This window comes from Aplysia californica, unplaced genomic scaffold (genome assembly GCF_000002075.1).
Source record: "Aplysia californica isolate F4 #8 unplaced genomic scaffold, AplCal3.0 scaffold00390, whole genome shotgun sequence".
NCBI lineage: Eukaryota > Metazoa > Mollusca > Gastropoda > Aplysiida > Aplysiidae > Aplysia > Aplysia californica.
Window position 1 is genome coordinate 332655 of NW_004797660.1, and position 17809 is coordinate 350463.

The window sequence follows — 17809 nt, forward strand, 5'->3', positions numbered from 1 at the left end:
CAGCAAGGGGTCAAAAAGTGGAGACGAAATCAAATGACAGAAGATGGTTAGAGTGAGCAGAAAAATAGGTCAAAGGAGAACATTTAGAGAAGAAACACTTTATGAGAGCCCCCTTAATTTAGTCATTGCCCTTTGGTGTGGAGGATGGTACATACTTCTGGAGTCATGCTCAAGGCAGTACAGATGAGGATGGAAAAGAAAACCTTGAACATGAACAGTATTGGTTCCAGAACACAGCCTTATTTTATTCCACTCTTGATCTCAAAGCAGTCATAAAACTTAAACAGCCATCAATTGGATTGTTGGCATTCATTCCTCATGGAATGATACAACCTCTCATTTTGGGGCTGTTAAAAAAATATAGAGACTATATGATATGATCGGGGTTTTGACTTTTGTTGAATCGTTGTTGGTGGTGAATGATTTGATTCACTTCTGTGGGTGGTTGGCAGGTGCTCTGGTGTGGTTTGGCTTCTTCTTTCCTATCAAACATCTATCGTCTTTATCACCCCTCCTTCTTTTTTGTGCTTGATTTTCTTGTAACACCTCTAATCTTCAGCACTTTTATGACCTTATTGATATTGTGTTGCAAGTGCCATAAAACACTTACTAAAAAAAAAAAAGATTCGCTTCGTTTCTCTCCAATGAGAGAAGGCTTATAATTTTTTAAATAATAACTGATTACCACGAAACCACTTTTAAATGCATACATGCATACTATTCTGGAAAGCTGACTGCTACAACTACTAAACATAGCCTAAAGCCTAGCGAATGTTTTATACTTTGCAATCAAAAGCAAAATAAAAAGAATAGATTTAGATCTAGATCTATTTTTGGTATAAAAAAAGCAATGATCTTGGCAGTGGAGATTATTGCAAAATGCACTTCCTTTACACCGCGGCGACCACAATACAAATACAACAATCGGGGGGAAACAATGGGCGCAGATTTGACATCACACCAAGAGATAACAAGGGTTATAAATAGAAATTAGGTGTAGATCTATAGCCTAGATCTAGATCTATCTGTTTATATATATATATATATGGAAATGGTTTTGTGACCTAGCATAGGAATGAAGTTACACTGGAGAGGAACAGACTCAAGACTCGACTCAAGGCTTTCTAAAACTGATCAAAGCCTGCCAGTGATAGCCTAAGTGATGGGAAACTTTCAGGTCAAGAAGAAAGTTGATCCTCAGCATATAATAATTCAAGGTATTGTTGTTGTTTTTCTTTGTTTATAGTTTAAGAAAGAAGGCAGAAAAATGTCTTCTCTTTGAAATTATGAAATTAAATGGTATTTTGATCTACACCTGTACCCACACACCACACACTCACACATACACACACACACACACATACACCACACACCATACATACCGTACAACATAATAAACACATACACACACATAAACACATGCACAGTCACACATGTGTACACACACAAACAAATCTTAATCGCATGATGTGATGATGTAGCTGTAGAGTTGTCAGAAAGTGAGAACAAAAAGCAGTGTCTGTAGCACACATAGTGGCTGAGACATTTTCCCTCCATCCTCTGGGAGAGACTTTTGAAGGTAGCCTACACGTGGCTCAATCTACCAGCTCCCAAAGCTGACTGTGATAGTGATGATAGTCTATCTTCAGACTCAGAACAGGACACACAGGCTGAAGCATCACATGTTCTCCCAATTCAAGATCAGGGATGGACCCAACTTACTGTCCTTGGGGTGCCAACTACCACGATCGATGCACAGCATAATATTCTCCAGGACTGCCCACAACTGGATACAGCAAGACAAAAATACTGGCCTCAACCCAGGGACATGCACCAGAAGCTGTATGGCAGCTCTCTCTGGGATCAATCACTGCAGAGTTCATCAACACATCAGCCCTCACCATCTATTTTTCCTTGAAGAACAAAGAAGAAGAAGCTTCATGAGACGGTATGAATTGAGCTCCTATACTCAGCACAATGTATTATTTTTGCTGAAGCAGAGATATGATGAGGAGAGACCACTAGAGAGGAGGGATTCACACAATCAGTAATTATGGGTCAATCTTAGTGCTCACTATTCACATACATATGATATGTGCTGTTTTTTAATCATTAATTTTTCTTGATTTTTTTGTCACACAATTTAATCATTGCAAGAACGGTTGTGCTGTTAGAGGACATGGTTGCTGTAAGATAGGTTAATTTGTATTGGCACTGGAAAATTTCATTTGGTCATGGTTGCTGTTATATATATGGAGGTTGCACTAATCTGGGTTACTGTTAAGTGGACAAGTTGAACTATTGAAAGGCTAGCTGAGGCTCTTCTTCTTTTTTCTTCTTTTTCACTGCTAAATCTCAGGGGTAGTTGACTCCGGGTTGCCTTTCGGCCCCATGTATTTCGATTTCAAAGGCACTATCTATATTTTTCTATACTGACTGGAGTACAATTTTCAGTTTTGGGAGGAATTGATCTGAATGTTGCGCAGGTAGTGACTGGAGCCTATTCTTACTGATTTTAGAACACCCAAGGGATCTCTTTAACATGTGCAACTTGCACATGGGACCTTGAGGATTTTTCACCCTTATAATCTAAGAAGGCGAGAAGTTCCAGTCTAATTAAAATTTACCCTAAGATCAGGGGTGTAGCTGAGAGACAGCAGTAAGAATGAGCTTAGAGCAACAGTTGAGTCAAAATTAAGGGAGAAAAGAGCAGAGAGGGGACCCGGAATGGGGGGGGAGGGGGGGTGACTGGGTGGAGAGAAAGGCAGATGACAGAACAGGACAAGAGAACAAGAAAGGGGCACATTATAACAGAAAATTTTTCTGTGGCTGTCAGGATTTTGTCCTAGGATCTTTTTAATGAGAGGTGAACACCATACGTCTTGACCACAAAAGACCCCCACTAACTGAGGCGATGATAAAGATTTTCCCAGATGTTTTATATTACCTGGTAATGAAGACCTGGTATTGAATTTTTTTTAATGTCCTCATATATGGTCGCTTTTAAGGACAAGTGGGCTAACCCAAATTTCGGGGGGTTCCAGAAATCTTGACCTTCCCCAAAAGTGGGCTTTGCTCTTCTTATGGAGAAGTTTGGTTTCATTGGTGTATATATATTTGTTTGATTATATAGAGAAAACTCTCCTTGTCTTTTAAAGAAACTGAACAGGGGACAAAAATCTTTACTTTCAATTTTCTCAAAACAGCATTTTTCCGGATATCCCCTTTGTGCTTAAAAGCGACCATATTTCTTTTGATGGACACAAATATTTACTTTTGCTATTTGTATTCCATATTATGTTAGGGCCTCTCGTCGTTCAGGATTCGAATACAGATAACGACTGTAAATTTTCTTCACTAAAATTGTCTCTTTTCACCTCCTTTACTGCTCGCTAACAATATTCTGTTGTCTGCTTTCATCTCCACTTTCTACCCCTACCCCCTCTCCTCCTTTGCCCCCTCCTCTGGGCTCCCAACTCTTTCTGCAGCCTTTCTGCTGCTACTCCTTGGCTCCTTCTTGCTACTGTCTTTCAGAGACACCCCTGATCTTATGGTAGGAAAGATCTACACCTAGCCTTCTTGGAATAGGACAAAAAAATCTCAGGGGTCCCATGTGCATGTTGCTCACATTAAAGATCCCTTGGTGGTCCTAAAATGGATGAGAGTATGCTTCAGCCGTTACCCGGGCAAAATTAAAAAAATTCCTGCCAACTGAAAATGTTTAATGTGTCCAGCGTGCTCATATGACCTTATGCAGTTGCGAACACCGTAAAACTTTTACCCCCCCCCCAAAAAAAAAGCACCTTATGTGTCACGACATGGTGGAACCAGGCGCTCGTCAGTTTTTGGGTATGTGGTATTATTAAATAGATATCGTCTTGAAACTTGTTTATTTGTCTTGCTTTTAATGGAAAGAAAATCCCTGTTTTCACCACACTGCCTCGCATATATCGAATAAATGCTACAACAGGTTCTAACGTAAGATTATCAGAAACTGAGAAAAATGTCTCCGAGACCAAAGTGAAAAAATATGATTCATTGTAGTTGAGGTCGACTTGTTTCACTTTAGTTTTCTGTACACTGTTATATTTTTCTGCACCATAATATAGAAAGTTCAATCTCCAGCAGTCTCAACATTCTCATGGAGTATTTGGCTGCTCTGGTGAGATTTGCTCCTTTTTTCCTGTCAAACATCTGTGGTCGTTATCTTTCCTCCTTTTTGTCTTTGTATGTTACTCTCTAGTAATACCTCTAATCGTTGGCACTTATATGACCCTCTATTTGTGTTGCAAGTGCTGTAAAACTCTAACTAAAATTGAACTAAGACTAAAGATTTGCAACCGAAATAAAGTTACTTAAAATAAGAACATCAATTTTAATGTATAGTTGACAAGTTTTTCCTTCTTTTCCCTGTACCGCAGGTCTGGACGCGGCCGGAAAGAGCACACTTTTGTACAATCTCAGATATGGTGAAATCAACTCCAGCTACGCCATAATTGGTCAGTACTTCTCTTACGTACTTGCTTGCTTGTCTTCCCATATAGTGCATATGTCTAAGATACAATACATACGGGTAGTTCCTACTTCTTTTTTGTCCTCCCTCTGTTTAAATTTAGTTGGTCTATTTTGTTTTTCCTTGTTTTGCTAACTGCCTGTTGTTTTGTTGATGTGCTTCTATGTACTCAAACAATGAACAACACCAATACTACAGCCCTCCACCTATACTATTTCTATTACCTACTGTCTGTTCCGTCTCTCATAATTTATGTTGAAATTACCCTTCTTATGTGTTTCTGAACTGTCTTGAGGGTTGAGTTTGGTGTAAATTTTCATTCAGACTGTTTTGAATAAAACATCATTTCATGCATTTCATTGACTTTGTGTTACAGTAAAGTCTACGAATCTCGAACACGAAAATCACGAATTCTCGGGTATCTTGAACATAATGCTCAGTCCCAGTTTTCAGTACCTATGTTTTCTTTGTATTGACTTCACAGAGTTCCAGAACATGCAGCACTTGAATCTCAAACAAATCCATTTCGCCTTCTCAACTAAAGACCCAGTTTTACAGCCTTTCAGGCTGCGGGTAGGCGTTTCTTCGTTATTGTTACAGCCAAACCGTGGTCCTTGTCTCACCTCGAGAGGCTGGAGGAAGGGGAAAGGGGGTTGGGGAGTGATCTTATCTGCACCGCATGACTGGCTCACCACGCATGCATTCATGCTGAGGGATGCACGCGATACGGATGGCAAGAGGAGTAACTTTCTGTAAGCCTATGAAATGAGAGGAAAGGAATGATATAATAGAAGTCAACTGTGCACACGAGAGATTTTCTGCTTTCCACTTTCTTTCATCTTCTTGCTTTCACACCGTCAACACATTCATCAAGGGAGTAAAACATGTTAACTGTTTTAATGTTTGTTTTTACCTCCCTTGATTTTCTCTCTATTTCTTCGTATCTGGGGCTTTCACAGACATGACGAATTACAGAATCTCAAACACTATTTCCAATCCCTGACGAATTCGAGTTACCCGTGTTTGACTGTATATACAGTGCAGCCTCTCTATAACAACTTTCGTTCTAACGACATGCTCTGAATAAAGAGCGACATGGTGCCCAGATTCCTATTTTTTCCTTATAATTATATGTCAGTAGTAATTTTTGGTTGCCTCTCTATAATGATACCGTAACTCTCTAAAAGGACATCTTTTTCTGGTCCCGACGTTGTCGTTATAGAGAGGCTGCACTGTAGGTTATAAAGGATTATTTCATTTTCAATAATGGCTCGTGTTAATCATCTATCTAATAAAAAAAGTTTCATACTTCTCAGTGGTCTGGTGGTTAAGCTTTGAATTCTCAGGTGTAAGGTTGTGGGTTTGAATTCCATCCGGAGCCCGCCATTTTGTTAGTGGGAAAGGATTTTACATGAATTTTCCTCACTTCATCCAGGTGGGAATGGGTATCCATCTTTAGACTAAGAAAGATCTTTTCAGTTTGTTAGCACTTGAGCGCTTAATCGGCTGCTTGCACTGTAATTTTAAAAAAATTTTTGGGGGGTAAGTGTTTTGCGGTGCTCGCAACTGCATAAAGTCATATATGAATGGGCAGGACACATTAAACTTTTTCAGTTTATAGGAAATTTTGAATTTTGCGCGGGTGGCGGCCGAAGCCTAGATCTACTCTTATTGATTTTAGACCACCAAGGGATCTTTAACGTGCGCTACTTGCACACACGCCCTCGGACATTTTTCGCCCTTGTCCGTGAAGCCTAGGTGTAGATTTTAAATACCAGAAGATCAGGGGTGTGGCTGAAAGACAGCAGTAAGAAGGAGCCAAGGAGTAGCAGTAGAAAGGCTGCAGAAAGAGTCCGGAGCCTAGAGGAGGGGGCAAAGGAGGTGAGGGGATGGGGGCAGAAAAAGGAGACGAAAGCAGACAACAGAACATTGCTAGAGAACAAGAAAGGAGATAAAAGGAGACAATTTTAGAGAACACATTTTTGGGTCTCTACCTGGATTCGAACTCGGGACCTTTGAATGAGAGGCCCACACCCAGGAAATCAAGAATGTTTCTCAGTATTCTAGTGTCTGCTGGAGTAATAATCGTTGTAAAGTGCACAGAGCATAATAGTATTGATATATTTTCCAATATGTTTTGTCTCAATTGTGGAGGAAATGAGGCACCCCTGCTATTCTAACATTTTGAGTATGGCATGACTTTCTTATATTTCAGACTTTTAAAGTATGATCTTTGCAAAGTCATATTTTTTTAGGATGCAGTGCACTTCAACTGAGCTGCAAGAAGCAGATGGAACAGAAATGTAAAAAGAAATGTTTATGTTTTCCTGTTTGTTGGTCTTAATCTAGAATTAAATACAACTTGGAAAAATAACCCACATTTTTGTTGCTGCACCACTGTTTAGCATACAAGACAGACTTAACTGGCATAATAATTAAATCATAATATGTACCTGGAAATAATTTCTACCATGTGCTTCTTATCTTACAACCAGGCTTTCCAATAGAAACTCTGTCCTTCAAAGGAATTGACATTACAAGCTGGGATATAAGCGGTCGGTGTGCACATGTAAGTAATTACAATGAAATGTATCCTAAGCCCTTGTTCAAAAGAAAGTTGCTTGTACAAGATTAGATCTAGCTCTATCTGTGATCTGGAGCTCAGAAAACTTGAGATACATGAATGCTAAAGCATGGTGTTCACTGCTTAGAAGACTCTTAAAAACCAAGTATGAAACATTATTAGCGCCATAGAGCTTATCAATCAGAACTCTTCCTTTTCAATAGGACCGATGGTCTTGCCTAGTCTTGTTATCATAGTCACTTTGTACGCAGTGTTGTAATTTAGTTTCTTGTACCAGCGATATTCTGTTCAGATTAACCTAATGGAAGCAGAACAAATTTGATCTTTTCAATTTTGGAAACTATTTCAACAGCCTAGCTTTGCCTTATAAAACAAAAAAGACTTAAGAAGATCTCTGTGTGAGCATCTATATAACACTGCAAAACTTTTGTTTTTGTTTCTGTAAATGAAGAGTGTACTGTTCACTTTTTTACTGATTAATTGGCCTAGCCACAACTATTGTCTGCCCTCAATTATGGCTACATCTCCTTTACCAGAATCGGCCTCTTTTAGATTACTACTACCGGACTGCCACTGGCTTTGTGTTTGTTGTGAACAGTGCTGACCTTGAGATGATGGATGAAGCTTTTGATCAGTTTGACAGTTATATTCTGCAGGTGAGAAGTAATGTGTGTGTTATTTTAATTGCAGTAAGAGGCCATAAGTACTCTCATATTATCTTATGACAGGACTGTGTATACCCTAAATTTGACAATATGATGAGAGAGAGAGAGAGAGCAAGAGAGAGAGAGAGAGAGAGAGAGAGAGAAAGAGAGAGAGAGAAAGAGAGAGAGAGAGAGAGAGAGAGAGAGAGAAAGTAAAATAGAGAGACAGAACAAGGAAAAGAAGAAGAGATAGATTGTGTTTGTGTTGAAATAATGCTATAATTAAATTCAGATTAAGCGTCGCAGAAGCTGGTGACAGCACACTGTTTATTTCTTCCATTCGACGATCAGTCAAGGTTTTGCTAATTCATTTTGCTTTATTTCACATATTATTGTGGAAGTACAGTTGTTACCTGTTTGTTATTTCTTGATTCAGAGGCATTATATCAGGGACATGTCAGTTAAAATCATGTATGAGCTGTCAAACTTTCTTTTTGTGGGTGAAAGGCAAGCACCCAATCCTTACACAAAAAAGGATGATCTAGTGCAAAATTTGAAAGTTCATTTCAGAGTTGTGACGTCCTGACATGTGATAGATAATACCCTTCTGTATTCTGTTTTGTTAAAAATTTCTGAGACAATTGAGAGGAAAGTATGAAATAATACCTCTTCTGGACGTAAGGTATTTTATTGAGTATCTCTACCTTTCTGCCTGGGATATTTCCTGTACTTCTCTGGTTTTTCCCTTACAGAAAGAGTCAAAGCATAGGTCTTTGAAATGATCAAAATAGTGTCAGTTGAGACATGAAAAACTTTGCACTTTTTGTGCTGGGGTCATCGAACAGTCTTTAACTTCTGGGCAAGAGTGATTTGATCTAATTCTTTACCAAGGTTTGTTTGGGTTCACGTGAAAATTAATGCTTTATTCGGGTTGTCCGAATGAAACTATTGTATGTGGAAATTGAGCTTCACATGATTAGATGTGAGATTGTCAGGGAGCAAACCAATTGCCCTTATCCAGAGAATATATATATATATGAAGAAGCTTTGCACAAAATTTGTATCTTCCTGAGCAATTCAAGAAACCTTGTATTTTTATTTACTGTAGAGATTTGTTTGTGCCTTTGAATATAAGGAAGATGTATGTCATTGATTGAACCTAATGTCTAATTGTCCGGCTGATTTAAATTCATTTGTCCTTTTGATTGCTGAACACAGTCTTGTCAAAGTCCGATAGAGTGATAGTCTATTCAGCGGGATATGCCTTTGTGAAAACACCTTACAGTCAGGATCAGGAAAAAAGTCAATGTTTGTCTATCCCTGTGTGTTTCAGAAAGAGGAAACGAAAGGAAGAGTGGTGATGATTCTGGCAAATAAACAAGACTTACCCCGTGCTCTGAAATGTGAGGAGCTGGAAAAGAAATTCAGGGAGAGGTTCCCTGACACTCCGGACCGCAGTAAGTTGGTATACACTAACATTTAAAAGAAATATGAAGAAATAATATATGCCTCAACATGCAGAAACATTCAACTGTATGCAGAAATGCATCAACATAAACATGAATTCTGCACTGTAAAGAAACAGGAAAGGAAGTGCACTACTTGAAGTACAGACAAGGCTCACCGTGTCTTTTTTTATTCCTTTACTTGCATTTTTTTGGGGGGGGTGTTTGTAATTATGGTAAGGAAAACAACACAGTCTAAAGCAGATGCCAGCCCTGTTGTCCATCATAGATAAATAAGGAGCGGAAATTTTTTTTCCCTCATTTCTCATGTCTTTTGTTTTTGCAAATGGGCTCTTTCTGAATAAGGAACACTTTGCCAAGGGAAAAAAAGACACAGAAAAGGCGTTTAACAAAACAGCATTAGCAAGTAATTTATTCTTATTTGCTTTAGAGGTTTTTAAAAATATTTTTGTCATCAACCCTCTTATCCATCTCTTTAGAAAAGTCTGAGTTCCTCAGGGAACTAGAAAAAAAAAAAAAATGGAATGAAAACTTAGTTGGATGGCTTTTCAGGTTTGAACATAACAATATTAGGCTATTTTGAGTTTGTGCAATTGCTTCTAGAATGTGATTTTGTCTCTTCTAAAACAGTTGTAGGCATTTTACACCCCCTTCAACATAATTAAGATCATTTAGGAGGTAGGCTGCTTCGACCCTGCCTGTCATTGCTGATCCAGGATGAGAGCGATACAATATCACGGTAGAAAGACAGAGTTACTGGACAAAATTTCTCCCCACTCAGTAATCAAATTCACGTTTTTTTAACAACAGTGCAACAGTAATGTGCCTAACCACTAAGCTACAGTTGCCATTAATTCTTTTCATATTTACCACAAATATATGTTTTTGTGTCCATAATATGTTACATGCATAGTTTGCATATATGCTTTGGCTGCTTTTCAAGCAGACACCTGAGTGTTAGCAAAATTTCCCCACCCGGATTTTAAATCTATATCAGTCTTTATATTAACATTTCCTTTCATTGACCTATTACTTCAATGCCAAACACTGTCTCTATTGGTCTCCCCACAGAGATTTTCTTCCAACCTTGCATTGCATACACGGGAGAAGGTATCCGTGAGGCCTTTGACATTTTTACCACTGAACTAAAGCTCAACCAAGCAACCTCTAACATTAACATGAAAAGTTCTGTTGAAGGAGGAGATGTGGCTGAGAGTCCAAAGGAGAATTCCATGAAGTTGCTCTTCAAAAAACCCATGAGTTTCGTGAAGTCTGTGCTAATGTATTGAATGATTAAAATACATCCATCTAAACTGTATCTAGTTGTACTTTGAATTTTGTCAATAAATATGAGATTACTTGTGCTGTCAGTAACTTTAAAAATGTTTGCCGAGGAAAAAATTGTCAGATTCTGGACCCTTTCAACATACCATTAAAACAGAAACTATAACTTTAGAGTTTTTGCGGGGCGTGACTACTTTCTTTGATCTTTCAAAAAATGTGATGTTTATAATATTATGATATATAAAACACTTTATACAAAAGTCATTTGAATATGAATTATGTTCTTTCTGGCTCTCTGAAAGTCTTTGTCTAGTTGTCTTTTTGACAGAATTTCTTTTTATTTGTCTACTTCTCTTGGGCAGGCATGCATATGCTCAAATACATACACATAGGCAAACCATCGTTCAGACATCCCTTTCACTATGTGTCTGCATCAATATCTTTACTCTGATATTTCCTGTATTCTTGAGCCAAATTGTCTTTGCGATGATTTCGTCGGAGATATTCATCATGTTTTGTGAATGAATCAGAAGTAATTAGTCATAGTTTTGCTGTTTGTCTTGTCTTGTGTAGTTATCTTTATCTCTAAACAATGCTTTTCTAACTTCATCCCACCTCTCCCTTCTTTTTCATTTCACTGTTCTTCTGCGAAACAGCATTTATTTTTTGGCGAAATTGTCTCTAGATGCATAATACATGGTATGTGATAATACTATTGTATCAGATAGAGTTGCTTTATCTTGTCTGTCAGCAAGAGCACACTGTGACCTTTTGCATTCCTTATATATGTAATTCTAAAATTCAATACAAAATTCATTAAGTTTCTCTTGAGTTATTTTGCATTTGCTTTTATTTCCGTACTTCTGTTTGGGTTTCTGTGTGTTCTACTGTGAGGACACCTTACAAGTGCAGGGCATTGAGTTTGGTATTTTTTAAAACCAGAACTCTTGACTTTCCTCACAATAATCAAGATAAGTTTTGAGAAAGAGAGAGAAAATGCTGTACCAAATTTTGTGTAAGCATACACATAAACAGATAACATTGTTTAATGCAATACTGAGTAGAATCACTTGCATTGGGAATTTTACAAACCATTAATGACTATTGTTAGGGATCAAGTGGCTGGTATGGTAGGTGCCACAAGCATTGTTTTGTGTATTTGAATTCAGAAAAGGGTGTGATATTTAAGGAAGCTGATACAGAGCATACATTTATTAATTGAAGGTTTTCCTGACTCTTTTTTTTCCACTTCAAATTCTCTTTGTGGACATATTGTTTGTTTTGTTTTTTTAATTGTTTTGTAGTTCTAAAAGAATAAGAAACCATTAACAGACTTTAATTTGTCTTTTCATAATGCATGTTCTATACTGAAGGGGTGCAGGAGTCGTATGTTTTTGGTAAACTGGACCTTCAGTCAACATTTGGGCTAAAAGAGAGTTCGAAACAAGACAGAGTTATTATAGAAGAAAGATAATTTGTCTTTACAAAAAGTATATATTCTATGCTGTTGGTGGTGGGACAGCTCATTATCTATGTCCGTCAGCCAGCTCCCTCACTGTGAGATAGTGGTAAAACCTAATTCTTTTCCTGTTATATATAATCACACATGTGTTCAGTTCTTGCTTCTGTGAGACTGTGTTGCATATTCATAAAAAAACAGCAGCACTGTTTGAACCTACAGTCTACCTACTTTCCCCTTATTATTAAGGGTCAAAGTCTCAGTGTGAGTAGAAAAAGTAAGGAACCGAAATGGTAACCGGAGAAGCTGAACATTATAAAATGATTATAAATAATAAACAGCATTTATATAGGGCATAACCCCACTGTACAGCAAGCTCTATGCACTTTACACTAGATCTATATATATTATTACCCCAGCAGAAAATAGAACGCTCGGAAACATTCTCAGCTTTCCAGGAAGCATACAGTGCAAGCAGCTGATTAAACACTCAAATACTAACAAACTCACAAGATCTTTCACTGAAAGATTATTCAGGTATATTGCTGCATCTCCAATACTTAGTTCCCATTGACATATATGTAGCTTTGAGAGAATCACCAACATCCAATTAGCAGGTAAATTTTTTAAAGCATCTGTCAATTAATAAAGAAAATATTATATAGGCCTGCCTTGCCACATCAAAAAGCCTGTATCAAACTTCTGATTTTGGCTCCAGACTTTGACCTCTCTGTATACATGATGAATGAGAACAGAAATGTATTTTTGAGGGTGTTTTTTTCTTGTCACAATATTGTTATTTGAAACAAATTTCATGCAGAAAGCTGTCGTTTCTGGGTTGTTAAAAATTACTATTAACTATTGAGATGGAGTGTCGTATTGAGTTGGCTGTAGACAGAAAATTTTAACTTTTCTGAAGGTTATGATTGTCATTCCATGAATTAACATTGAAAGACAGAACAAAAAACAACCCCCCCCCCCCCACACACACACACAATGAGGATTGTTAGAATCTTAACTTTTTCGGAATAAGCCTATGAAGCAAAATCTTAACGTTTAACTAATACGAAGCAAAAATGCATTGACATGATCTGTATGCAGCGAAAGAGACATAATTATAACGGAAAGTTAATGTAAATTGCTACGACTACTAGATAAATCGTGCAGTTTGTTTTCTTCGCTGCTACACACAAGAAATTGCCCTTGACCTCTGAACTTACCCGATAAAAACAAACAGTTCATGCGCAGCCGTTTGACAATAATATAATATTATGTTCTTAAACATTTAAATACTTAATATATAAGTATTAAAGTATTATTGCCCTTGCTGTCTTGGTGTCAATGAAAGTAGATCTACGACTTGACAGCATTTCCGGGAGAGAGTCGTGGAAATATCCACGGCTCATCAGCCACGGTGGATCCAGCTGTGGAGAGCTAATAATAGAAATCGCAGTGGCTACGTTCACGGTGCCGTGAACGTAGTCTGAAGGCTAGGTTCACGGCGCCCTGAATGTAGTTGGCAGACGCTGTTGAGGCTACTTTCACAGCACTCAAGCTTCGTTTAGAGTTAGACGGAGTGTCCACTGCCGGTTTTCGTAGTCAGTGACTACAGTGACGTATATTTAATATTTTGGCCAGCTTCAAATGCTCCATCCCATGAGATGAAGGAAAACGAAAAAGCCCGGGAACCGACACAGAGAGAAAATGACGGGAATAATTATTATCATAATAGCAAACACCCTCTCTCTCTTTCTGGTCTGTCTCTCCCCTTTCTCTTTCCTTCTCTCTTTCTCCCCCCCCCCCCTCTCTATTTTCTTTGCCTCTGTCTGTCTGTCTGCCCCCCCCCCTTCTCTCTCCCTCTCTCTTTCTCTCTCTCTCCCCCCGGAGTTGTGAGTAAAAATCATTTAGCCCCAGAGCTCCCGGGCAGGAAACTGCATCTCACATAGAGGCATATGCCTTGTTACGCCACTTTGTGAGAATATATGCCGAGGCATATGACCGCATACGCCATGGTATGAAGATGTTTCGTTTTGTTTTCTCGCTTGTGAATGAGGGGGGTGTGTCTCATTTCATGTTTAGTAGTCTTGCTGATTCTGTCTCGTTGCATCTTTGAGGGACTTTTATACGCTTCCTTACCATTAGTTCAAGTAGACACGTGTTGTTCTGGTACCTGTGCTGTAAATGTTATCCTTGCTTTCTCAGCGTTTGATGTTCATGCACCCATAAAGATATGGTATTTTAGCTCATTTGTAAGCTTATAATTATAAACATTCACTTTTTAAAATATTTTCTACTAGTAAAAGTATTTTATTAGGTCCATGAGTCCCCAAAGATATGGTATTGCAGAAAGTTCTGATTATATTGATGATTTAGATGCAGACCCGTCTTTCAAACCTGGTTTCTATGTCATGCAAGAAGAACATATTTGCTGCTTGTGGGAGGTGTGTATTGCTCCTGTATTATACATACAGTCACTTTGTGGAAGAAGCATGCTCATTGTAGTCTTTTTTAAAAAACACATAGCATCGTGAGTAGAAAACAGATAAAGCCAGAAGAGAATAACTGTTGTCGTTGGATATTGTACTCGACCTGAAAATTTCATGGTAGAAGGTGCTGCCAAGGAAGTGACTGCTCAGAAAGGTCTACAGTCCAATAAGTATAAATCAGCTAACCACAAAGGACATTTTGGAGAGGAGTTCCTTAGCCCTATAACTGAAATACATTTTGGCGTTCACGGGCTTCGAGACAGGTGTATGAATTTGAAAGCTATGAGAAATATTGTCAAAGCTGTCACACTATTGCGAATGAAGCACACAAGGAAATGTTCCAGCAATATTACAGACTTAGAGACCATCACCTACAACGTGAGTTCGTTGTTGGTCACATGGACTGCTCTGAATCTATGAAAGGGGCAAGCTGTTCTCGCGGACAGAAAACCAATACATATTACTTGAACTTGACTGTCAATGGAATTCCGCCATCTATAAGACAACATCAGAAAAAAGAGGATGATTATGCCCAGCAGTTGTCAAAAAAAGAGATAAAAAAACTTACCATCCTTATTAATGCTTTAATTACGAGATTCACCGCTGTAGGTCAATTTCCAGTTAAAAGGACTTGCTCTCAAACATGAACTGAAGAGGAGACAAAACAAAGGCTGAACAATCGTATCCACGGAAAAGCCAAAGTGAGAAAACTTAAAGAAGATGCTTTCAGTTGCAATATAATCATAAGCTGAAGTGGAACAGACTCAACAGAGACTATTCAATAACTATTTATTTCCTACTAACCCATCGTACCAAGCATTGACCTTTCAGCCCCAGAAAAATCAAGTCAAAGACGTTCCATTGTCAGCACTGAACCATGAACAGCCTAAAAGGCTCCCTATTGCCAAGCACACTTTTCATCAGACTGGGGGAACACACAATGTTCTTTTAACTTTGCCACACGTAACTTAAATAACAGGCTACCACTTACACTGTGTTTTGGCATTGAAGTGCCTTTCCAGATCATTTTAATCTTTCTTAACAAACACTTGCGCAATAGTTCATTGATTAACATTGATTATGGGCAAATACGTTTATAAGGTATTACACAAATTCATTACACAAGCTCAGAATTTATCTTTCTACTAATATTGTTCTTGTCTAAGGATGGTGCGCAGCTCCTTCTTTCCTATCAAACAACTATCGTACGTATCTCTCCTCCTCCTTTTTTGTGTATGTTATTCTCTTGTAACACCTCTAATCTTCGGCACCTATATGACCTTATTGAATTGCAAGTGCTGTAAAACTCTTACTAAAACTAAAAGCAGTCCTGAAAGAAAGGATATGTGCAGTACTAGTAATTTTATGCTCATTGTATTGTGCAAATTCTGCATAATACCTTGAAGACAAGTAAGAAAGCTTAACTCTTAAAGTTATTTACATTTCATATCGTGGAGACCCCAAATCTGTTTCTGTTTCTTTTTCTTGTTGTTTTTCACTCCCCAAAATAGATCACTTTGGCATATTGAGTTGATAAACCTGTTCAATAATCAAGAAAAAAATCCCTTTTCTCTTTATTCTATTACCAAACGATGTGGCGTATTGTCAGTCTTGTGTCTTTACGGACATAATTATGTTCTCACAAACAGACGTATCAGCTATTTTAAACAATTTCTTAAAAACTGATAAAGCAATATCTGTAGTCATTATAGGGAATGATAAATCAGTGGTTGTACTAATATCTTGCCAAAAAATGAAACGAAAAAGCTAATGGTTATGCCACAGCAAGAATTTAAAAAGTGTCCAAAACTTTGAAATGCTCTCCTGAAAAATGCCAAAAATGCTCTTACGCCCTTTTGTGAGAGACGGACGACGGTGTGTGTGTGTGTGTGTGTGTGTGTGTGTGTGTGTGTGTGTGTGTGTGTGTGTGTGTGTGTCTGTGTGTGTCTGTGTGTGTCTGTGTGTGTGCGCGTATTATGTCTTTGGCCCAGAACGAGATACAGTGGAAACCTGATATAACAGGGATGGTGGGAGTAGAGAAAATGTCCTGTTATATCCGATCCCTGTTAAATCAGAAATGCAAGGAAAGTAAGCATTTGTGGACTAATCCAGCTGTACTTATTTATGGGTAGTACCCACGAACAGGGATTTTGGCACCAACTCCCTCCTTGCCTACTTAAACCACATCAGATGAGCTTGGTCCATAGCATCTGCATCGAGTAGTCTCATCTTCTTTCGATCCAGAGCAAACTTTGCATTGGAGTATGCTGCCACTACCTTCTCTCTATCCTTGATAATGGTAATGGTGTGAATCGACCCTTGTGTGGAATTTCGAACTGACGACAGATCTCTGCCAGAGGAGCTTGCTTTTTGTCAACAGCCTGGGTTATTTCGTATTATTTGTCAATTAAAAGGCATTTTCTCTTGCGCTTGACATCGTTGGTGACACATGTGACATTAGTCGTGCGTGTCGCGTGTTGCGTGTTGCTAGGTTTCGGGCTAGATCGAGGTCTGCAGCACACCGCAGCCCTCTCTCACTTCACACGCTGCGTGTGCTTGCAGTGACATGGCTTGCGTGGGCTTGCTCCATCACTGCGTTACTCTCTCTCTCTCTCTCTCTCTCTCTCTCTCTCTCTCTCTCTCTCTCTCTCTCTCTCTCTCTCTCCTCTCCTCTCCTCTCTCTCTCTCTCTCTCTCTCTCTCTCTCTCTCTCTCTCTCTCTCTCTCTCTCTCTCTCTCCTCATATTTTTTACACATTGTCAACGAGCCTTTGTCCCTGCTATAACCGGTTGGTCTCCAATGAGGCCCTGTTATTGCCGGTAACTTTTAATATAGACAAAGAGTAGGAAAAAACGGGGATTAAAAAAAACCCTGTTATTACCGGATCCCTGTTATTACCGGGCCTGTTATATATGGTTTCCACTGTATTCATTCTTTCATTCAAACTATTTGCAAGCGTATTTCATATCATGTATGCATTTTTATACAGTAAAGAGATAAGGAAAGTTGATAGCACGGTTATCTTTTTTTTAATTTCTTGCAACTACGAGACTCGTAGATTCTATGTTCAATGCCCTTCAGAGCTTCCAAAACACCAACAACGAAGAGCTGAACAGAAAACTAATGAAGATTGAAAAACAGAGCAGTTACAAATGCCTCACAAAACCTGGACGTAACAGTTACTTGTGTTCATTAGTTTTAATTTTGTTTTTGTTCAGGAGCTGTTGGTTTCTTACCGAGCTCGAAACCTCTTTTGCACACAGACCCTGTAAGATTTTGAACATTTGTCAGTGAGGAACAGAGGCTACGAAACTGTCATGGTTTTGGGTGGCCTGGGGTGGAATGAACAAAGCTGCTCTCGTGAGAATCACCGG

The 17809-nt window shown here is 38.6% G+C and overlaps 1 protein-coding gene across 2 annotated transcripts in view; it reads left to right on the forward strand.

Moving 5' to 3' along the window:
- Positions 1 to 11315, forward strand: part of LOC101856524 (ADP-ribosylation factor) — a 13853-nt gene extending 2538 nt beyond the window's left edge. The window contains exons 1-6 of one of the 2 annotated variants that reach the window (XM_005103801.3): positions 878 to 1217; positions 4422 to 4499; positions 7009 to 7082; positions 7634 to 7753; positions 9075 to 9198; positions 10279 to 11315. In XM_005103801.3, coding sequence (XP_005103858.1) covers positions 1163 to 1217; positions 4422 to 4499; positions 7009 to 7082; positions 7634 to 7753; positions 9075 to 9198; positions 10279 to 10496 — 669 coding nt within the window. In that variant the 5' untranslated portion in view covers positions 878 to 1162 and the 3' untranslated portion in view covers positions 10497 to 11315. Of the gene's footprint in view, positions 1 to 877; positions 1218 to 4421; positions 4500 to 7008; positions 7083 to 7633; positions 7754 to 9074; positions 9199 to 10278 lie in introns of those variants that run through there. The other variant, XM_035971184.1, reaches the window with a different exon arrangement.
- Positions 11316 to 17809: the final 6494 nt, after the last annotated feature.